This window comes from Gobius niger, assembly GCF_951799975.1.
Source record: "Gobius niger genome assembly, chromosome: 6".
NCBI classification, from domain to species: domain Eukaryota; kingdom Metazoa; phylum Chordata; class Actinopteri; order Gobiiformes; family Gobiidae; genus Gobius; species Gobius niger.
This window is the reverse complement of record NC_136857.1, coordinates 21,527,711-21,551,070: the sequence shown is the minus strand read 5'-3', so window position 1 is coordinate 21,551,070 and position 23,360 is coordinate 21,527,711. Positions and strand designations below refer to the sequence as shown.

The following is a 23,360-nucleotide window of genomic DNA, read 5'->3' as shown; positions in this document are numbered from 1 at the left end:
TGTGTAACTGTGTGTTTTATAATCCCAGGATATTACAGCTGTCCGTAAGGCAATTGGCTTCAGCTCTATTAATGATGCTTTCAGTCTTTTTTTCTGCATACATACATCAAAACTGTGGCAGAAACCTCACGCCTCCGCCTCATTCAGTTCACAATCGAAGCTCTTACCTGGGACTCATTCTTGATCTGCTCGCCAGGCAGAATTATTTCTCCTGGTGTAAAACAAAGCACAGTCCCTCGTCCACAGCAGAGGTACCAATCCCCATCCAACAGAACCGACTGGATCCAGAGCAAGCCCACGAACCCGGCCTCGAGGACGCGCCACACCAGGACCGGAGCCGGTTGACACCCCGCCCCGCTGCACACAAGTCTCAAACCTCGGGAGAACACCACGTCCACCCACAGCTGCACCACAAACAGCACCAGACCGGGCACAAACAGGTAGACCCAGCAGTCCAATTCCAGAGAGGTGCACGAGCAGAGCATGTCTTTGTCCAGAATGACGTGGTAATAATACAGAGCGATCAGAGTGAACAGGAGGAACCAGCGGCGAATCAAGACGCGGACCAGCCAGGACAGGGTCGACCCAAGGAGCTTCATCTTCAAACTGTCAACGCAAAAATGTCTTCTACTGAACCTGTTGACTACAGCGCAGTTTGGAATATTACTGAAAGGCACATGGGACACAAACCCAAAACAGTTCTTGCAAAATAGTTCAAATCTATGTGGAAGCTGCCCCACGCTGACCTGAGTTGTCCCCTGAGCTCAGAAATGTGAAGGCGGTGGCTCCACTGCAAGGTAATATACAGAATTCAGATAACACATTTATCTATTGTACACAGTCAGTTGTAAAGCCGACATTGGACCAATCGAAAACATCAATAAAACATTCTATCTCTTTTTATTGCATATGCAGTCAATTATTTTTGGGGGAGTGACTGGAGCAGTGCCTTTAACACTCAAGACATACGGGTGTAGTTCTGTTACTGAATACAGGTATAAAGGGTGTGTTATTGGGTTGCTAAATACACAAATGGCAACTAAGACACTTCCAGGACCAATTCGTTAGAAGTTCCTTAACACTTAAACACTTAAACACTAAAACACTATACCTCTTGGAGAATTTTGGAAAGGCAGAAGAGACGGCACCGTGCCAGACTAAGGGGTGTGGCCTGGTGTGGTGTGCACGTGTTTTCTGGTTGTCTATTGAAGGGGGTCTGGACATGGGCTGGACAGACACCCACGAGTGGAGATGTTATGTTTATGGACCAAATTTCTAGGCGCAGCCAGGGGCCGGAGGGTGTCCGGTTTGGGAGCCTCAGGATCTCATCTCTGCTGTTTGCAGATGATGTTGTTCTGTTGGCTTCAACAAACCAGGACCTTCAGCACGCTCTGGGGCGGTTTGCAGCCGAGTGTGTAGCGGCCGGGCTGAGAATCAGCACCTCCAAATCTGAGGCCATGGTTCTCCACCGGAAAAAGGTGGTTTGCCCTCTACAGGTCGGTGGGGAGTCCTTACCTCAAGAGGAGGAGTTCAAGTATCTCGGGGTCTTGTTCACGAGTGAGGGACGGATGGAGCGTGAGATCGACAGACGGATCGGTGCAGCGTCAGCAGTGATGCGGTTGCTGTATCGGTCTGTCGTGGTGAAGAGGGAGCTGAGTCGGGGGGCAAAGCTGAGACTGCTGCCCCCGCGACCCGGCCCCGGATAAAGAGGAAGAAAATGGATGGATGGATGGATGGCTTTATGAAACAGCTGTTGAAATAAAATAACACTAAAGGGAAAGGTATGGCTCATTTGGATTTTTTTTCCTCTTGTTTTTGTTGTTGTTGTTGTTGTTGTTGTTGTTAAGAAAAGAAGGAGAAAAGCAGCTGTTGGTGATGTCACTTCCCCTTCCCTTGGGTAAGGATGGTCGAACAGTGCAAGATGCTGCTGAAGCTCTAACTAACTGCATTAAATTACTACTAAATTAACTGCATAGAGAAAAAATGTGAAAAAGACTTTTCCTCTCTTCAATGCCAGTGTGTCCTATAGTTACTGATGCACAGCAGCTAATGCTACCCCTCGCATTGTTGCTCAGGGTCAGAGGATACTAAGGTGTATTTAGTAGTTTTAGTTAGTAAATATTCAAATTTGATGAGATTTTTAATTTTTTTTTTATTTTTTTTTTTTTTTTAACAAGCGTGGCCATAATAATTAAAATGATGCAAATATAGGCTATACATACCTCGATTTGCATGTAATGATCTATCATATATTAGTTTCACATTTTAAGTTGAATAACAGAAGTAAATGCACTTTTTCATGCTATTCTAATTATATGACAAGCACCTCTTGCCCTATTATATACAAGTCACACATGGAAATGCTCAGTTTAATTAGGTCTTAATTATTCCAATTCATGTGTGCTAACACCAGCAAAACACTTTCTGCTGCCCTTACAAAAGCCTTTACATTTCAAGCATAAGAGAGAGATATTGTGACTCAAGAGGACTCAGAGCAGTGGGGACAGACACAACAAGAAATGGACTCACACTTTATTTTCACACTTTATAATAGCATAAAACATCCTAGAAATTAACTGGCAAATAATTGCAAGTACAAAGAGAAAATATTGGAACTCAATAAAAAAAAATTATATATATATATATTATATGTTCCTTCAAAGTGTGCTTGTTGTCAACACAAGGTTCATAACAACCTCTGTTCCACTGGCACTAGTCTGTAATAAACAATCTGCTGCTTGATCAAAGAGAAGAGAAAACAGAAATGATCATTTGTCTTAAAGTTGTGTAACATCAAACTGTGCCATGTCATCATTAAGCGTTGCTGCTGAACAAGGTTTTGTACCTCCATGAGTTCCAGAGGTGCACTGTGGGTTATATATACTGTACTGTAGCTCTAATTCTAAATGTGGCTTTATTTACTTGAACATCTGTTGTGGTGCTGTTTGGCATGAGGTAAACAGAGAATGTCCTGAAATAGACCTGGTTGGTAAAGTCCTTTAGTCCAAGTTAGTTTCCTTTTGTAGATTCAGTTCGTATGTAGATTCCTAGTTGAGTCCTTATTTAGTCCATGGTTTACTTCTGTTAACTCCTGGTTTAGACCTAATTCCTCCATTGCCTGGATGTGGTTTGGTCCTGGTTCAGTCCTGGTCTAGCCCTGCCCCAGTCCATGTCTGATCCCTGTCTGGAGATGGGTCTCAATGGGACTGGATTCACATGAACCGTGTCCTGGACTCTTGGGGTCTTGGCTGGTTTTGGGTCGAAGAGCAGATCTCTCTCCAGCCCCTCCATCTTCCTCCAGTTGGCTCCTGGTTGGTCCATTGTGGCGCGGAGCTGGTCCCGAGCGGCCGTTCTCATTCGCAGAGATATCACAAGCCCCGCCTCCTCCAACACCGCCTCGGGCCAATCGCTGGAGAAGCACTTTCCGAAAGGAATACAGGACAAGATGGCGGCTGTGACGGTCACCGGGACGACCAGCAGTAAACCAATCACCTGCAAAAAAGAGAAGGTTATAATTAACTTAACCATTCCAAGTATTTTCCATATACAGTATCTACTCTAGAAACTAAACTGAAAGCTTCAACAGGGACTTCAGTTGCTACAGAGTAATGTGTGCGATCAGTCGAGGGCGGGAATCGCGCTCTTCCAAAAGAAGCCCAAAATTGTGTCTGTATTTGCTGTGTTGCCTGCTCTTCTCCAGAAAGAACACTTAACCCTTAATTACACCCAAGCACATTTTTGTGCTTTGGGACTTTTGTGTTTTGAATAACTCCTACATTTTTAAAGCCAGTTGGGTGAAACTTCCCCAGGGGGTGTATTTTTTGGTGATCTAAAATAATTTGATGTCATTTGGATTTTTACCCCATTGTAAACACTCATAAAAAAAATACTCACGTTAAGGGAGCTTCGACACAAAAATGTGCTTGAAACTTTAGAGAGCTATAACTCCATGAAGAAACAATATTTCTTTTCACTTTTTTTTTTATTTTGAAGGTCTGACTCTCCTCTTTGCATACATATAACAATATTATATATTTCATAATGTTTTAACCCTTTCATTGCCAACTTTCTGACCCAAAGTTGCTACAGCGCATGCTCCAAAAACACAAAAAATGATATATTTTTAAAATTTCAAACCCAAAATGGGAAATTTCTGGTCTGGCTGATGTGGCCGATGTCTGTGTGAAATGACCCGAAGGATTTTTTTCTAAGTTGAAATTTGTTTATGTAGCGGCAATTTTGGTATAACATGTTGCATTGTGGGAGCTTCCACACAAAAATGTGCTTTTCACTTTAGAGAGCTATAAAAAAATGAAGGAACAATATTTTTTAAAACTTTTTGGTTTTAATTTGGAGGTTGACCTCTCCTCTTGTCATGCATATAAAAATAATCAAGCTTTTAAAATTTTAGAACCCTTTCATTGCCAACTTTCTGTCGCAAAGTCACTAAAATGGATTTCCATTGTGTGCCCATTGACTCCATAAACGTACATTATTTTTCAAAACACTTCTATAAAATGGATTAAAAATTTAATTTCAAACTTCTGCATATTTTCTGAACCTTGAGGCTTCAAACTAACGCCCTGACACAGTTTTTTCACCATGAGGTCATTTTAACCTAGTTTGACAGGAGAAAGAAAATGGCTGTTATTTCCAATATTAGTAAACGGTCGTAAATAACATAAACAACTGCATTTCTTCAATTTTACTTTTCAATTTTATTTTTTCTCTTTATTTAGTGACTTTCTGCATCAGAGTGAGTCTGTGGAAGTGTTTAGGAAGAGACAAGACAGAGTTAGAGGTTTTTGAACTGGTATTTGGACAAAAACAAGGAACATTTGCAGAGGCAAATAATGACTATCAGGCTTGATGACCAGCTGTTTACAGGGGGCATGGAGACGACTGTAGAATTCCAATATTTTTTGTCCAAATACCAGTTCAAAAACCTCTAACTCTGTCTTGTCTCTTCCTAAACACTTCCACAGACTCACTCTGATGCACAAACTCACAAAATAAAGGGAAAGATTCAGTAACAATGAAGTAATGCAGGTGTTTCTGTTCTTTATGACTGTACTAATATTGGAAATAACAGGCATGTTCTTCCTCTTGCCACACTAGGTAAAAATGACCTCATGGTGAAAAAAATATTTCAGGGTGTTAGTTTGAAGCCTCAAGGTTCAGAAAATATGCAGAAGTTTGAAACAAAATTTTTAATCTGTTTTTTAGAAACGTTTTGAAAAATCATGATTACAATGTAAGTCTATGGACCATGTAAATGAATGGGGCCACAATGGCAATACATTTGAGTGACTTTACGATTGAAAGTTGGCAATGAAAGGGTTCTAATATTTTAAAGGTTTGATTATTTTTATATGTATGACAAGAGGAGAGGTCAACCTCCAAAATGAAACAAAAAAGTTTAAAAAATATTGTTCCTTCATTGAGTTACAGCTCTCTAAAGGTTCAAGCACATTTTTGTGTCGAAGCTCCCTTAACGTGAGTTTTTTACTAAAATCGCCGCTACATAAACAAATTTTAACTTAGAAACAAATCCTTCGGGTCATATGTCACAGACCTCAGGCCACATCAGCCAGAACAGAAATTTACCATTTTGCATTTAAAATTTTAAAAATAATGCACTTTTTGTGTTTTGGTAACATGTATTATAGTGGCTTTGCGACAGAGAGTTGGCATTTAAAGGGTTAAAAATGTAAAAAATATATAATATTTTTACATAAATGGAAAGAAGAGAGTCAGCCCTTCCAAAAAAAAAAAAAAGTTTAAAAAAATATTGTTCCTTCATTTTTTTATAGCTCTCTAAAGTTTCAAGCACATTTTTGTGTCGAAGCTCCCTTAATGTGAGTTTTTTACTAAAATCGCCGCTACATAAACAAATTTTAACTTAGAAACAAATCCTTCGGGTCATATGTCACAGACCTCAGGCCACATCAGCCAGACCAGAAATTTCCCATTTTGCTTTCAAAATTTTAAAAATAATTAATTTGTTGTGTTTTTGGACCATTGACTATAGTAACTTTTGGGCAGAAAGTTGGCATTTAAAGGGTTAAAAATTTTAAAAAGTTATAATATGTTTATATGTATGGAAAGAGGACAGTCACACCTTCAAAATAAAAATAAAGTTTGAAAAAATATTGTTCCTTCATTTTTTTTTATAGCTCTCTAAAGTTTCAAGCACATTTTTGTGTTGAAGCTCCCTTAACGTGAGTTTTTTACTAAAATTGCCGCTACATAAACAAATTTTAACTTAGAAACAAATCCTTCGGGTCAAATGTCACAGACCTCAGGCCACACCAGCCAGAACAGAAATTTACAATTTTGCTCTGGAAAATTTTAAGATATTTCATTTTTTGTGTTTTTTGAACATGCACCATTGTAACTTTGGGTCAGACAGTTGGCATTTGAAGGGTTAAAATATTTATACAGTTATAATATCTTTATATGTATGAAAAGAGGACAGTCACACCTTCAAAATAAAAAAAAAACTTTTAAAAAATATTGTTCCGTCATTGAGTTATAGCTCTTTAAAGTTGCAAGCACATTTTTGTGTCGAAGCTCCCTTAACGCAAGTTTTTTAAAGGTGTCATTAAGGGTTAAGCCTGGTGAAGGTTAGGTCAGAGATGATAAGACATGGCTGATACAAAACAGCCTACTTGGTGCATAATTAATGTTTATAGTAGACCAAGTTATGTGGATCTTATAGGAGGATATGGTTCCTTGGAGCTGACCCAGAGGAGTCGGGCTGAACTTTGGAGCAGAGCACATGACTTCAAAAGGAGGCTTCCTGTCGGGTGTGGAGGGTGTGGATGGTGCGGAGTTCAATCAGTCTGTGCAACATCAGTTTGAACAAAGCTATGAACACATTTTCTGGGTTTTAAAACTTTGACCTACAGCAAACGACAGACTGCTTTGCTGTGTGTAACTGTGTGTTTTATAATCCCAGATTATTACAGTTGTCCGTAAAACAATTGGCTTCAGCTCTATTAATGATGCTTTCAGTCTTTTTTTCTCCATACACTACATTAAAACTGTGGCAGAAACCTCACGCCTCCGCCTCATTCAGTTCACAATCGAAGCTCTTACCTGGGACTCATTCTTGATTCGCTCGACAGGCAGAATTGATGCAAAACAAAGCACAGACCCTCGTCCACAGCAGAGGTACCAATCCCCATCCAACAGAACCGACTGGATCCAGAGCAGGCCCACGAACCCGGCCTCGAGGACGCGCCACACCAGGACCGGAGCCGGTTGACACCCTGCCCCGCTGCACACAAGTCTCAAACCTCGGGAGAACACCACGTCCACCCACAGCTGCACCACAAACAGCACCAGACCGGGCACAAACAGGTAGACCCAGCAGTCCAATTTCAGAGAGGTGCACGAGCAGTACATGTCTTTGTCCAGAATGACGTGGTAATAATACAGAGCGATCAGAGTGAACAGGAGGAACCAGCGGCGAATCAAGACGCGGACCAGCCAGGACAGGGTCGACCCAAGGAGCTTCATCTTCAAACTGTCAACGCAAAAATGTCTTCTACTGAACCTGTTGACTACAGCGCAGTTTGGAATATTACTGAAAGGCACATGGGCCACAAACCCAAAATAGTTCAAATCTATGTGGAAGCTGCCCCACGCTGACCTGAGTTGTCCCCTGAGCTCAGAAATGTGAAGGCGGTGGCTCCACTGCAAGGTAATATACAGAATTCAGATAACACATTTATCTATTGTACACAGTCAGTTGTAAAGCCGACATTGGACCAATCGAAAACATCAATAAAACATTCTATCTCTTTTTATTGCATGTGCAGTTAATTATTTTTGGGGGAGTGACTCAGTTGTGATGACGGAGACTAATAAGATCCACCCTGGACCTGGAGGGACTGTGTAGACTGGCACGTCTCTGTTGCATCACGTTGGAACCAGGAGCAGTGCCTTTAACACTCAAGACATACGAGTGTGGTTCTGAATACAGGTATAAAGGGTGTGTTGTTGGGTTGCTAATTACACAAATGGCAACTAAAACACTTCCAGGGCCAATTCGTTAGAAGTTCCTTAACACTTAAACACTTAAACACTGAAACACTATGAGAATTTTCGAAAGGCGGAAGAGACGGCACCGTGCCAGACTAAGGGGTGTGGCCTGGTGTGGTGTGTACGTGTTTTCTGGTAATCTAATGAAGGGGGTCTGGACATGGGCTGGACCATGGAGACACCCATGAGTGGAGATGTTATGTACAATAGTGCAGGTGGGCAGTATGCAGTGTTAATTTTGTCGGCTAAAATATTTGTCATAATTTTAGTCAATGTAACATTTTTGTCTTTTATGAGACTAAAACTATGACTAAAATGTTGAGCCTCATATCATCAAATCCACTGCCAGAGGAAAAGCTCTAATTTATTCATGTGGGAGAAGCTCCATAAAGCAGAGGACCTTCATTAAATAGGATTATAATAAATATTATAAATGCAAAGTTTAATGAATTTGTCTTCAATTTTGCCGACTAAATTTCCGTGTAACTTTAGTCACCTAAAACTAGACTAAAACTGAAGAGAATTATTTGACTAAATCTCAACTAAAATTAACATCTGCAATAGTGGTCCCTTCCCAAGCTATTTCCTCCTATGACAGACTTGAATAGTTTCCGCAGGATGGTGGATTTGATCAGAAAAGCGAAGCAGCAACTTTAGCTCCAACTTTAGCGCCAACTTTAGCGCCCGCTGACGCAGCTCACAAACAACACGTGACCGTAAATAAACAATTCTGATTGCACGGATCTGTTTGAGTTTGGCAGAACTGTCATTCTGGATGCCAGGCTAAAAGATGCTAACTGTATCTATAAAGAAATGTGTGCATTTTTCTTTTTTCTTTTTTTTTTAACTTCTGTTATGGAAATAATTTAATAATTAATATTTGGAAAAAACACTGATACAAGTAATATTTATATGCAATTAAATGTTTTAAAAGAGTCTTGTAAAGCCTTGGTGCAGCTCTTTCAAAATAGTGAATGCTGCATCATTTCTCTTCAGGAGCTTCAGATCAGAGCATAAAATAAATGAATAAAAAGCCTCAGACTGTCGTGCCGATTGTGGTATGTTGGTCCTTTACGCTCACGGTTCTCAACAGAGCAGTGTCATTTGAACAGATTCATGTAGTATTTTTGTAATCTTTTTGTAGATAAATATTGAAAGAAATGTTCCCTATTGAGAACCAGTGATTTACGCTTTAATAAAATGTACTTAAAAAAGATAGAAGACTGCTTAGGAATGGTCCAACCTATTCCTGTCTGTTTGCCACTACAGTAGAACCAGTTGGGTTTTCTTGATGTTGTCATTTCACTTTCCACTTGTTGCTGTTACAGTATTTATTTTTCAGAATGACAGTGTTAACTTCTTTTGCTTAGTTTAATTAAGATAAATAAATATAATATCTCTGAATGACTTGGTGCAAACGACTGTATTTGTTTTGGTTTTTAAAGCTCATGCAACTTTGTACTGGTTGGTGCACATAGAGCCATTATGTCTGGTTTGTGTCCCACCAAAGAGACGTGTTTGAATAGCTGCAAATGACCTTTTGAATGACATTTGCCTATTTAACAATGAACCGAAAGTAGAGAGCCACAACATGTCATCCAGAGATTGAGATTCTCTGTAAAAACACACTGTGACTGGAACTTATCACCTGAGAACTACTGCCCCACAAGCTTTTTTCTTCCCTTGAATATTTATCACATTTTGATCATGTTTCTGTCACATGGAAATTGCCCCTTTCTCTTCAATACAAGCACGAGTGGGACCGATGTATTCAGTCTTGAATTATGAACGATGTTATGGCGGGTGTGTACACGCTACGATTTTATCCGTCTGCAACACACTAGTTGTGGGAAAAATCTTAGGTCGTTGCTCAAAATTGCAGGTCTTTTAACTTCTTACCTGAGCTTAGACGAGTTGATGCGTACCTGACCAAAGATGTTGTTAGCATTTGGCCTCCCCCAGTATATTCCTATAGTTCCAAACGGGGGTGAAGTTAGACGCGACCATGCTCTTCCACGGACAGGTGCGTATCAACTCGTCTAATCTCAGGTAAGAACATGTCACGGTATGGAAAAACGGTGGCCTGTTCCTTCAAGGGTTAAGGCAAGGTATGCTTTATTAATCCCCGTAGGGAAATTCATTCTCTGCATTTGGCCCATCCTCAATGCCACTGGGGCGACCTGTAGGAGCAGAGAGCTGCCAGCGTGGGCCAGGCTAATGGTCAGAAACACCTGGCCAAAGGATTAACCTATTGCACCAGAGTACCTTGAGGAAACCTGCGCTGACACAGGGAGAACATGCAAACTCCACACAGAAAGGCCCTGTCCTTGGTGGGAATCGAACCCGGGACCATCTGGCAGTTTCCCATTCAAAATAGTGAATGCTGCAGAACAGACGATAAATAAAAAGCCTCAGAGTTGTTCTTAAATGTTTACTCTAGACAAAGGCCATTAGTCTGAATGAATCAAAAATAATAACTACCGTAACAATAAAAGCAAAACTAAAAGTACATCTGGAAACTCCATTTGGCTCTAGTGGCAAACAAACAGGAATAGGTGTGTGCAGCACAAGGCCGGAGTGAAAAAGAAAGAAATGCTCCATTCCTGTCATGTGTCTTATTTGTTATTACATTTCAGTAGAGAGCAGTGTTAAGGACCGACAGTCAGCCCTTCTCAGTGTACTGTATCGTTGGTCTCTTCTCTCTTGCCCTCCGGGAATCTGTGCCAAAGTAGAGAACAGAAAACTGACAAAAAGCCACCAAAGAGCTAAATGTGACAAACAGGCAGCAAAGTGAAAGTGCAAAATAAAATCTCAACAAAAAGTAGCAAAATTGTAACGAAAACGCAATAAAAAAAAAAGCAACAAAAGAGCAACAAGAAATGGGTAAAAATGAGATGGAAAAAAAAAACATGAAAGAGTGTCTGCTTGTCTATTCCGTGTTTGTTCATATCATCCTCCTTCTCTGCTCTCCAAATCACATAATTATTGATTCCCCCTTTCTCCTTTTAATTTATCAATCAAAAAATATTATTATTTATACTTATTTTCAATTAATTTAGTTTTATTATTATTATTTTATTATTATCTTATTATTGTTTTAGCGCCAGCCTCTGACACCAACCATGGCGATTCCCATAATAAATATTACTAAAACTCACGCGCACACAAATATCTATACAATGAAAGCAAACCCGTGTCCACTCTTGCTGTCTTTGTCTCCCCACCATCAATGTATGCACATCCCCTTCCTTCAACTGCCGTCTCGTTCTACCCTGTTGAACAGAGTTTGTATTTGTGTAAAAACTCAATAAAAAAAGAATAAAAAAAGATCCATCTAGATCTGTTTTGTAGGCTTTCAAATGAGGCACTATGTAAGGCGCCTATATACATTACGGAAAAATGTCGTTCCCCTCTTTGTCCACCTCTGTTTTAGATCTATCAAAAAAGTCAATGCTAAAAAGCACATTTGGAGGCATTTCTTTACCCAAAGTGTGATCTGCAACTTTTGTTAGGAGTTATTTGTAATCTGATTTTAAATTTTACACATTACTGTATAAGGAGTGTTCATGTTAGTGGAAATGTCATATAAGAGTGTGTTGTTGCATAACCGGAAGGTCGGCGGCTTGAATCCTTTTATCTTTTTACTATAAACCTAAAGCAAAGATAATTTACAAGCGCTCACAGCTTGCATTTCTCTGGCCAACTCTGTTTTCTGTCAAGAGATTCACTGACTGTAAAAATGTGATGTTTTTGTTAAAGCACGGGATGCTCATTACAAATTTAAGAACATTGGAATGGCATTTTTAGAGGGGTTATTTGTGAAATGAAGCTTATGCGCAAATTCAACCTGGAAGACCTACCAGCTGCATTCATTCATCACCTCATCACCGGCAGCGCACTCCAATCATCCAATCACGGACTCCGATCAAGCCGCACCTTCACAACAGCCAATCACCGCAGCTGCTCATCCCCTCAGCAGCCTGTCATCGCTCAGGATCCCCTTTTTAAGCTTCCTGGTCAATCACTCAGCCGCTTGCCAGCCGTGCTACGACCCTCCTCCACCCCTTTCTCCGCCTGGCTCCTCCCCGGCTCCGCTCATCAAGTGGCCAACCAGGTCTCTTCCACCACCACCAGGGTCCAGGCTCCGGGGAAGATCATGGCTATCATTCGTCAAAGCCATGCATTCCATATCGTTCGTTCAGTCTTCCGCCGGGGTCTGAGCCCCAAAAATAATTCATGTTCGTTAATAAAACACTCATTCCGTTTCTGTGAGTCTTTTCAGGTTGAAAGACATTCGTTCATAATTTCCTATTCTCGGGCACAGGAAAGAGCCTCTCTGAGAACCTGGCAGTTGGCAAGTAAGCAAGACAGTGGTCAGTTTGTCAAAGGGAAGTGTGTCCTTGAATTATGTTTGTGATGTAAAGAAGCGACTGTGTTCTTGTGCAAGACAATTTTCCAATCTCTAGAAAATATTTAACCAACTAAAATAATTTGTGCCTAGTCCCCTCCTTGTACCTCTTCTCTTATCAACTAAGAGATAACAATCACCCTGTCCAGGGACTGTGGGTGGAAATTAGCATGTTTGCAATAACCTGGCACATGACATCTCTTCTTTTATAGACTGATGTCTTTTGTGCATTGTCCCTGATCAAGTAAGATAAATAACATTCCTACATTTTCACTTTAGACTTCAAATAGGTTTTCTGTCTATCTAAATTTAGCAACATTACTCTGAGGTGTTCATTATTGCATGTTATAACTCAAGCACTTAAACCTTGACTCAGGGTGGCCTCAAATGTCCAACACAGTGGTCTCCCTGGAACATCTTTGAAAAGTTTATCCATCAGACTCTCTCCTATTTGCATCAATTGAAAATAATAATAATAATAATAAATCTGCACTATGGTTTGATGGTTTGATTTAGTGTGGTTGAACCAGTCCGAGCTGCACATGACAGTTGATGAACTAAAGAAAGAATGTGGACCAACTGTACCTAATGTTTTGTGAAAGTGGAAGCATCATGATAAAACCTCCACTGGCAGAGCAGCAGTCGTCAGTCTGATGAGCGTCTGTGAGGGTCAAAGATGGAAAATGCTCATGAACTAGCCGGTCATGTTGTCGCACATGTCCAGGAGCAAGCGAGTTTATACGTTGTGGTCATCGTCATCTTTGGCTACCATTTTCTATTTGACAAAGATCTGCCATGCACCTGTGACAATCTGCGTTATGACTGCATTTTTTACATGGTTGTGCCGACTGGTATAATATTTTTTGCATTGCTGTGGATGAACAAGCGCTGTCAAAGAGGATGCGGGTGTAAAAACTGCGGCATTGGATGTTGTAAGCGTTTGTGTTCCTCGTTTTTATGTTTTAATTTTTTTTATTTTTTTAGAGCATTGTTTGTGAGTCTGATCAGGGGGGTCTTAGTTCTCATTGATGGAGACTGGTTTGTCTGCTGCTTTGACCGTTCTCACCACAATATCTCATGTGAGGAAGAAAGCGAGCACTCAGAGGAGGACCGCAAGTACTTGAAAACACTAAAGGATCAGTCCCGGGTGAGTTTATTCCTTACTGTCTGTCCTTTTGTGCTCAATTGAATGAAACAGTTTTGATGTGTGGATAGAGATGGGTGTCCCCAAGTAATTTTTATTATCATTTATATAAAATAGCATTTATAATTGTAACTTGAAAGGGCAAATAATCTAATTTCTTTTACACTTTTACAGAAATATGGCCTGCTCATACTCCTGGGTTTATTCATTTTTGCTTTTTTGGCATCATTATGCAATTGCAAATGTACAAGAAGACACAAAAGGTTGGAAATTGTTCTGGAAGAAGAGGAGAAGTTTGTTTCTGAAAAACTGAGGGAAATCGTCAAAAAGAAGATGCAAGACCGACTGACGGAGCTCATGCAGCAACCGGATTGGGAAGAGTGGCACTTTATTGGGGATGAGGTGATGGATCAAATGGATTCTATCACTGGGTCAGGCTCTGAGACAGGCCCTGAGATAGACTCCGAAAGGTCTGAGATAGACTCCGGCGAAGGCTCTGAGAATGAGATGCTCTTGGACAGGCCCCATGACAGTCCCTGGAACAGGCTCTGGTGTTGGCTCTATAGGCCCTGAAGGAGGTCCTGGGTCACACATTGAATCCTGCTCCTCAGCAAACATGGATAACAATGTAAATGAATCCATTTCTCCTGAAAAAACTCGATTATTGCCCTAGAGTACCACCAGTGGAAGCCAATGAAGATGTTTATTAATATATTTGCCTGCCAGCTCTTTTCTCAGAAGCATTTCAGAGTGTCCTTTAATTGTAGACAGCCTTTTATTGTAGACAACCTGAGACAGCACCTGTGAGTCTAATCAGCATCTTGCCACAGCTTTGAGTTGGTTTGACACTAACACTAACACAGATGTGTCATATTTGTGAACAATATTTGGGAGAAATGGGCCTATTGTGTGAATAGAGTGTCTTTGAGTTCACCCTATGAAAAATGAGAAGACAAAACAAAGTGGTTCATGTATGAAATTCGCTTACTCTGTCAAAATCACTGTTTGTATTTAATACAAACAGTGAACAATGACAATAATAAAAAAAAACACTTAAAAATAATCTGGACCAACTTGAAATGCCCAATCACTGTGGATAATGTGCTGCATGTCTTAGCAAAACACCTTTTTTTTTCTCTCACTTCAACATACAGTAGAAACCAAAACTCTGTCAGCAGTGTGTCTGTGTAAGGACTGAGGATGGAAACGTCTCATGAAATGGCCGGACATTTAGCCTCACATGTCCAGGAACAGGCCAGAATCTACATTGTGGTCGTCCTCATCTTCAGTTGCCATTTTCTGTTCGAGCAGGAGCTGTCGTGCACCTGTGAGAATCTACATCGAGACTGTGTTGCCAACATGCTCCTGCCTCTTTTGGTCGTTCTCCTGGCTCTGCTGTGGACGGATAAACACTGTCAGGGAGCCGGCTGCCATGAGAGGAAGTGCTCCACAGTTGTGCGAGTTTTGCATGCTTTATTTGTGAGCTTTTTCTGACCTGCGTCTGCTCTCCTTGATGCCGACTGGACAGCCTGCTGCTTCAACCTGCAACACTGCAACATCACATGTGTAGAGGAGGACGATCTGTCGGAGGAGGACCTCAAGATCTTTAATGGTCTAAGGTCTAAGTTACAATTATATTTCTGCACAGATCATTTTAAATTATCCTTTAAAATGTATCTTCTTTTTTTTGTACTGAAAAATATATTAGATATATTTCACTTTCTTTTTTAATCAGAAATAATTCCAACTAAGTACCCCCTGCTGAGTGTTTAAGTACCCCCAAGGTCCCTGTTCCCCTTGTTGGGAAACACTGTCTTGCAGCACTATTTTGGACTGCACAAATAAATATATAATTCTCCATGGGACAGTGGATGGAAATGAGCTCTGAGCTAAAACCGGCATATTTATAGTACTGTTCGTTAATATACAGTGTTCCATTCAAATAAATTAATAAATGAAATGAAGTCAGGTTATTGGTTTGCTATGTTAATGCTAAAAGACCTGACGCCTCTTGTTCCATCGTGCATGTAGGGAAACAAAGTTTGGCTCATTCTGCCTCACAATGATCCTCTGTTACCAGCAGAGGGGGCAACAGTCCGTTTAAATAAGGGGAAAAACTAAACGCTATTGCTTCAAAGTTGGCTACTTCTAAGAAAAGTGTTAAAGTAAAAGCAATCGGTTCTGATCAGAACAAGTTTTGACAAGGCAGAAGATTCCTGAGATTCCAACTGCATGATGCAAAACATTGCACTGACTGTTGTGTTTTTTGTATATTTGTGGATATTATTCTATGTGTGTATTACACAGCTGGGCCTTTCTTGTTTGGTACAATTACCACCTTCAGAGTGTTGCTGATGGTGTATATTTAAATTTGATCAACTATGTAAAATCATGTGAATTGTGTAAAAACAATATATTAGTGAAGGTGGGGTCATATTTGTGTCTCTTAATGTTGACAACTTTTTACTTATTACAAAAAAAAATAATACAAAACTATAATCGTTTGTTTGTTGTTTCTAAAAGAAGGGTGATTATTATGTACCACCTCCCACCTTTATGCCACACAGTATATTATGTCATAATCAAATTATTTTATTCACTTTTAAATTGACTATGAACGTAGTCTTGACAGTGAGCATTACCTCGTTGTGACAGGAATCTGTCCGGGGATCCCTGACATTTATTATTCACCACAATGACACACAGTTTTACTAATTAAATTAAGTTTAATTTAAAAATGTACCATGTAACATATACATTGTACAGCAAATACATTCATTTATCCTTTCTGTCTGTCTTGTCCTGGTCTTGTAGCTGTAGTCTCTGTAGGTCTAAATTCAGGTCTGAATTTGCATCTCCCTCTCCCTGTGGATTGTGAACAAACAAACAAATGCCTGGATTACAGAGTATTGGATTCTGAATGGAATTACAAATGCTTGTAGTAAAGTACAGACCTGTAGTAGTAGTGAGTACTGGGCCAGAGTGCAGTAGAGGAATTGGTACTGCTCTGGGGTCTGGATCATCCCTCCTCTGACACCGGCAGCACCAGCAGGGGGCACAACACAGACCAAGTATAAAGAGACCCGTTTGAGAACTAGCGTAACTCATAAACTTTAATATAGTAATGGTGTCATGGTCTGTCGAAGCCTGTTGTACTTTGTAGCCGTGATAGTACCTGTCCAGTCTGAGCTGGCAGACCGTCTCCAGAACATCCACAGCACCAGTGTCTCTGAGCTGTTTACAACAAACACTGGAGGCGATGAAACAGCCGCTGCGACCGATACCTGCACTGAATACAGCAAAGGCCTACATGAAACAGTGTAACAAAGCCACAACTGCAGCCAATACTGTGCTTTACAATAGAAGCTACAAATGAATACGACCACTGTAACTCAAATACTACTGAGACAGATACAGTTTGTGTCTGTATCCAATAAACAGAAATATTACTCCATATACAGCTAGTACTACCTCTTGAGTCTTTAAATAATATTGTACAGTACAATACTATGGTACTTCACATGTGTCTCACCTGCAGTGGACGATAACTGGTCCACCTCCGTTCTGCTCCTCGTCTGTGATTGGCCGAGAGCAGAAGCCCTCCACCTCCTGGACCAGTCGCAATAGAGCAGAGGTGCATTCTGGGATGTGGTGATCGGGCCACGACGAGAACCAGAAATGTCTGACCCTCCGAGACTCTGAGTTCAGCTGGAAGAGAAACCAAACTCAATTTGTGGTTCAGTCTTACTTTTTCTTCGTAAAAACAACTTAATGTGACTTTTCAATAATGCGGTTTACGGCAAAACAAGACAGAGCTTTCAAATAAACCCCAACAAATAATAAAAAATAGGCATTCTCACTTGAACACGGATGTCTGTGATGGTGAAGCCGTGTTTCTCGCTCCTGTCTGTGACTCCAAGTCGGAATCGTCCAAATGTTCCTGGTTCAGCGTCGGACTGGGGCCAGTACAGCTCGCACTTCTGTGACTCAGACACACAGAGCCAGGGGAGGAATTAGAAGCACAAAAACATGCCGTGTGATGTGATACAGCCACGACTACAAGCAGGAAACACGGCCAAATACTGCAGAAGTAGTTCACAGCAATTCACACAACTTAAAACTAAGTATTCAGCAACATCGTGGTTATTGTGGTTCCTATGTGGTCTGTGAGGCCCCCTGGAGGGCGTCAGATGCACTACAGATTGGGATCCAAAATTTGTCCACCCATGATAATACATCACATAATAATTGAGTTTAAAGAACTTTGTGAATTTGCCTATTGTCTTTGATTCATGCATTTCATATAAAAAGAGTGAATACTTATTGCTACTTATTACCCCTGTGGGATCTGTGGATGTCTGGGTCGGTCTGAAGTATTGGATTTATTTTATGAATCAGGGAAGCTTGAAAGGGCTTTGTCTCACCTGCTGTTCCTCCTTCAGTCGGGTGAGCATGACGATGGCCGACGCTCTCTCCTGCCACACCATGTCCCAGAAGTCTCCCACCGTGTGCACCATGGGGCCCTGGGTTGCAATGTACGCTTTAGGTGCTCCCTGATAGCCCTGCAGACAAACCAAGCACAGGTTAAAGTTCAATATCTCTCTCTCTGGTCTTCTGGTTTTGAGGCAGATCTAATCTCTCTAAAAGCGCTGGTTCAATAAATAAATATTTTTTAATATTTGTACAATTCAATATTCATATGTTGCACTTTGCCTAAAAAGAGGCAGTATGCAGCTCCAGTAGCAGTTTGCATACTGTTACACGTAGATTATCAGAGTATCAAAGCATGCCTATAGGGGATGAACTGGGTGTCTATTACGAGTACAAGTCAATTTTGCTTATAATATACAGTTTGGCAAATTTAATTTAAGATTTTTTTTAACATGTCTGATGAAGGGCTGATTTGTGGCCCAAAACGTCACTTTTGTGGTGCGCAAAATAAAACATTGATTGGGAGCATTCGAGCTGTGCGGATCTTTTTGCTTTCACAACTTACAGTTCTGCAGTATGCAGTATGCAGTAGCAGTTGGTGGTACTGGTCCGCAGAAGTGTAGTAATAGTATTGCTATTGCAGTGGCTCAGGGAAGAGACAAGGGAATCTTAAATTTGTAAATCTTCTTTCACAAAAAAACCCCAACACTTAACCCACCACACAATAATATTTTCATTCACTCCATACGTGTTGGTGGTGAGTTCATAATGTAGCCACAGCTAGTGTATGAGTGTAGTAGGAGTAGTACTGCCTTGTACAAAAGTAACACAGTTGTACTGACACGGCAGCCTTGCAGATGTCCCAGAAGTTGAAATACTCGAGTAGCAGAATATGTGTAAGTAGCAGTACTAACCCGAATGTAGTTGGCATTGATGTACCGGTCTGGACCTGGTTCTTCCTCTGAACTCTTCAAGACAACTCGGGTTTCTGGATCTGACCACGAGCAGAAAAACATTTACTGCGATCACTGCTGGTCCTAACTGCAGTAGTAAGAATTGCATAGCGGTGTGTACACAACATTAGTCATTACTGCATTGACAGAAGCAGTAGTAGTTTTAGTCAATGCCATCATGTTTTTCATGTGGCTTTCATTTTCTTCCTTAACAGTAGCTGCAGCTATAGTAGCCAGAGCGGTAGAAGTAGTAATAGTAGTACTCACTGGGCAGGATGGTCTTATAGCGGTCTTTAATTATGTGTCCAGGAACATTTAACTCTGATGCGCTGACAAAGTTGGGAGGAATTTTCTGGCAAAGACAAATACATCTATTATTAACGTGCTCATTGACACCATCATCCGACAGCAGCAAAACTTTCAACCGCCTACAGATCTGGTACAACTATTATAATAGTTTCCTTTTCCTTTTTTTTGTTTTATAAAGCCCACAGTTGCCCACTCAAATGATAGGTAATACCAGGGCTGTCCTCAGACCTGCTGGGGCCCCGGGACAAGATGGTTTCCCCCCCTCCGTACACTTTATTATTATTATCATTTTTTTTTTTTTTTATAGAAATGGGCTTCTTCTTCTTCTTCTTCTATGGATGTTGACCCCTGTTGATGGCCCTGTTAACTTTTACATAGTCAAATGAGTCAGTTGTTTCCAGTTAGTTGTACCTGTTCATTGATCTAAGGTACAAAAACAACACAGGTGCTCGGTTCACCCCTGCATCACCTGGTACTCCTGCTGCACTGCCAGTGTCTCCCGCGCCGCTTCCCGTAGCTCCGCCGGAGACAGCCTCCGAGACGACGTGTGCAGCAGCTGAAGCCACACCTCTTTAGGGGTGGAGACAGAGCACAGTGGCCCCGCCTCCAGGCCAGACACATCCAATAGGAGTGCAAGATTAGAGCCACGCCTACAAGAGAGAACTCATCATTTTAGTTTGGAGCAGACATCATAAAATAATATAATGCAGGACGTTTGAGACTACAATACAACAGGGTCACTTTAGGCTGACCTCTCCTGAAGTCTTATGGAGGATTTCCGAGGGGGCGTGGTCACGGGGGGAGGTGTGGTCAGTGGAGGGGGCGTGGTCACAGGTGGAGGTGTGGTCAGTGGAGGAGGCAACCTCAGAGGGGTAGGGGGCGGAGTGTGCGCCTCAGGGGGGAGTTGATGGGAGGAGTTCATCATGAAGAAGTGACTCGATTGGGGGACGCTCACATCATAGTCAGTCCTTACTCTGAAAGAACAGACACATTATGGTAATCATCTAAGTTTAGTGAATCCAGCTTAAGTTTAAAGTGATAGTCTGTAAGATTGCAAAGTGAGGAGAGCGCGATAATGAAGTTTGAAAGTAAACAATCCCAGTCCCTCCCCTCCTGATTAGGGATGGGTAGCGTTAAGGATTTAGCGATACGACTACTCGATATGTGTATGATACTGTCGATATTCTTTATCAATCCGGTGCTTTAACAGTTTTCTAGTCGGCACTTTAAAAGGAAAAAATAATAATTATATTATTACTATATTTATTCGTTTTTTTGAATGTACAATTGTCTCATGTAAAGCGCTTTGTGACTATATGTCTGTGAAAGGCGCTATATAAATAAAGATCTTCTTCTTCTTCTTCTTTTAAACTGTTTAATACACATTTACTCCAAACATTGAAACCAATTTATTTTCAATTAGCGCATACACTTAAGGAGGCTAGATGCAAGTTGGCTATTTTACAGTATGCTCATTACTGCCACCTCAGGTCTTATGCATAACTTGGGGGAGGGGCTACAATCCGGTGTGGCGTGTTTACATGCATGAGACCCATGTATGTTCATTAACTGGTGAACAGGTCTGGGCTCATTCTACACATTAGGACATGGCTGGAACATGAAGGGGGTAGAAAATACATCATTTTAACATTTTTAAACTCCGTGTAGCCCCTTTAAGAGTTAAAAAACAAAATGTATTTTTCTTTTCTTTTAATTAAATCAACAATTAAGTCTCATACATGTTATGTTAATCACAGGCTGTTAGATTTGCCTGTAGCTGTGGGACTGAGCCTAAATGAAAACTAAAACCTAAAATAATGATGAACTAAAGCCACAGCCTGTTTTCTCCTCATTGTCACTCTCAGTGTGTGTCCAGCCTTTTTAGTGATTCTTTGAGTGCGTGTTAATCACGCAGCGGCCCCATTAAGAACACCAATAAGCATAAATTATATGCAATCTATATAATTTGTACAGTTTAACTTACAGACTATCACTTTAAGTATTTACCTTGTTAAGCTGAGTGTTCGTGTACATTGTTTAAAGTTTGACAAGGGCCGAGTCGAGAGTAAATAGCTTGTCATATATTGTATATCTTGTAATCTAACCAAAAGATATTTTCAGATGCAATATATAGCGAGATCAAACAAGACTGAACCATAATTCAAAGAAAATGTTTCTCATTGATTTTTGAATTATGCTATAAAAAAAGGCAATAAAATGGCCTTAAAATTTCTATACTAAAAATTTGAAAATACACATTAACAGTTTAAGAGAAAGTTGGGAAATTAGTCATTATGAAGAACAATTAATTTTACAGATAAAGTATCATCGTCAATGCAGTTAGATTTTCTTAAGAACTCACCAGACGTCGGGACCTCTTTCTAACATAAACCTTAAGCCTGAAGTCTCACTCTCATGAACCCACAACAGGAAGAGACACCACAGCCACTGGAAGTGACACAAGAGCTACAGGAAGCGCCAGACGCCCACGCCATCAAAACTGTCACCACATCACACCAGTATCTCTCAATCCAAAGTGCACTTTACTAATAGTCAGAATAATGCATTCGTTTAACAGTGCTTTTCAAAACATTCAATAAAGTGCACATTTCTTTCTTCCCAAGTCACACTTTTTTTTTGCTGGGACAGAAAAGTGGCTCCATCATTTATCCCAGTCACAATAAAATAGGCAACATGGGTGAAACAGTGTGCAATGCAGTTAGCTGTCACTGTACCCCAGGATAAAAGTTTGTAGACTGTAGAATAAGCCCATGCCCCTCACACAGGAGTCAGCACTAATTCTGTTTTAAAAGGAAATATCCAAAACAAAATCCACAAATGTTAAACTTAATCGTTTAGAGTCACACAAGGTCTATTGTATAACCCTGCCATATTTAGCAAACCACAGAAACTGAAGCTCAACGTTATGACAGACTTTGCACCAGTCCTCGTCACACACTTACAGGCCTGCAGGACAGTGTGATGTCACCTGGATTTCACCGGTACATAAGTTTGTAAGTCAAAGCAGTCACACTCACCGTTTTCTCTCCTGTGCTCACTCACAGTGGTTTGGTTCAGGCTGGAGTTGGATCCAGTTTCAGTTCAGAGAGCGGCTCAGAGACACGGGCAACTGAGGCAAGATTAAACATGTGAGAATATTCAGGTTTAGACGGATTCAAACCAAACGTCCTCAGGGAGAAAAAAAACGAAAGACAAATATTAAACAGAACCAGCAGCAGAACGATGAAACCTGATGTGGGTACTGTCTAATTCAGGGGAGAATGCTTCTTTTTTTAGTCCTGATTTCAAAGGCTTTTTCTGACTATAAAATGTCTTGAAACAGATTATAACACCAAATTATTATTAATTATTATTATCAGAATAGGTTGGAAGTCAAAGCTAAACGGAAGAGTTATTTTCCTATTTCATTATTTATTTTTCAGTCAGGCATATTTAAGGTTGAAAACAAACAAATAATGTTTGAATTGTAAAAGTGAAGAACCTCATTGTCCACCTCTTAGAGCAGCAGCAGCAATGACTATAACACTTTTCTAAAAGTGATGGAAGATTTGTATCACTGCCTACAACTGTGTATGAGACATAATTGTCCCCTAAACTATTTGCACACTGTCAATCTGTACAAATAACACAGTACACAGAACAATGTCCATTACTGTAATACCAGTGACAGACACGACATGTTCAGTGCATGACTAGTAGTAGCCGGGCAGAAGAATTACTGAAAATGTATAAACTTTGAAAACATAGGCCGACTCTCAACATCAACATCGCCAACAACTATCCTGCTGTTTATGAAAGACAGAACTAATATATTTGAATCCATTACAAGATCAAAAAGTGAACCAGAAAAGCAAGCAGTCATGGATCAATGGAAAAAAAAGTCCGATTTTCTGTTGTTGTCACAGACTTTACAACTGTTAAACCTGGTTAAAAAAAAAGGTTAAAAACTGTTTCATAGCTTTTTCCTAAAACTAAATATTATGATCTAAACACCATTCTAACATTCATGAAGTGCTGTGGGGTGACTGGATTTTTTTTTAAAATT

At 40.5% G+C, this 23,360-nt stretch overlaps 1 protein-coding gene across 2 annotated transcripts; it reads right to left on the bottom strand.

Annotated features, from left to right (window-relative positions):
* Positions 1-16,340: 16,340 nt before the first annotated feature.
* LOC306963875 (tyrosine-protein phosphatase non-receptor type 7-like) lies at positions 16,341-22,355 on the bottom strand. Of its 2 annotated transcripts, none has more exons than XM_079557629.1 (11): positions 22,333-22,355; positions 20,047-20,268; positions 19,764-19,944; positions 19,253-19,337; positions 18,947-19,026; positions 18,026-18,163; positions 17,462-17,581; positions 17,134-17,309; positions 16,777-16,890; positions 16,556-16,631; positions 16,341-16,466 (listed from the first exon to the last, which is right to left on the bottom strand). In XM_079557629.1, exons 2-11 carry the CDS (start codon positions 20,217-20,219, stop codon positions 16,377-16,379), a joined length of 1,233 nt encoding a protein of 410 aa, XP_079413755.1. In that variant the 5' UTR covers positions 20,220-20,268; positions 22,333-22,355; the 3' UTR covers positions 16,341-16,376. The 2 variants fall into 2 exon arrangements, with proteins under 2 accessions (XP_079413755.1, XP_079413754.1); XM_079557628.1 differs by lacking the exon at positions 22,333-22,355 and adding an exon at positions 21,657-21,716.
* Positions 22,356-23,360: the final 1,005 nt, after the last annotated feature.

Coding starts and splice junctions, on each gene's coding strand:
- LOC306963875 (XM_079557629.1), bottom strand. CDS start 20,219: ATGATGAACTCCTCCCATCAACTCCCCCCTGAGGCGCACACTCCGCCC. Junction 19,945..20,046: donor TCCATAAGACTTCAGGAGAG/GTCAGCCTAAAG, acceptor TCTCTCTTGTAG/GCGTGGCTCTAATCTTGCAC. Junction 18,164..18,946: donor TCAATGCCAACTACATTCGG/GTTAGTACTGCT, acceptor GTTTGTCTGCAG/GGCTATCAGGGAGCACCTAA.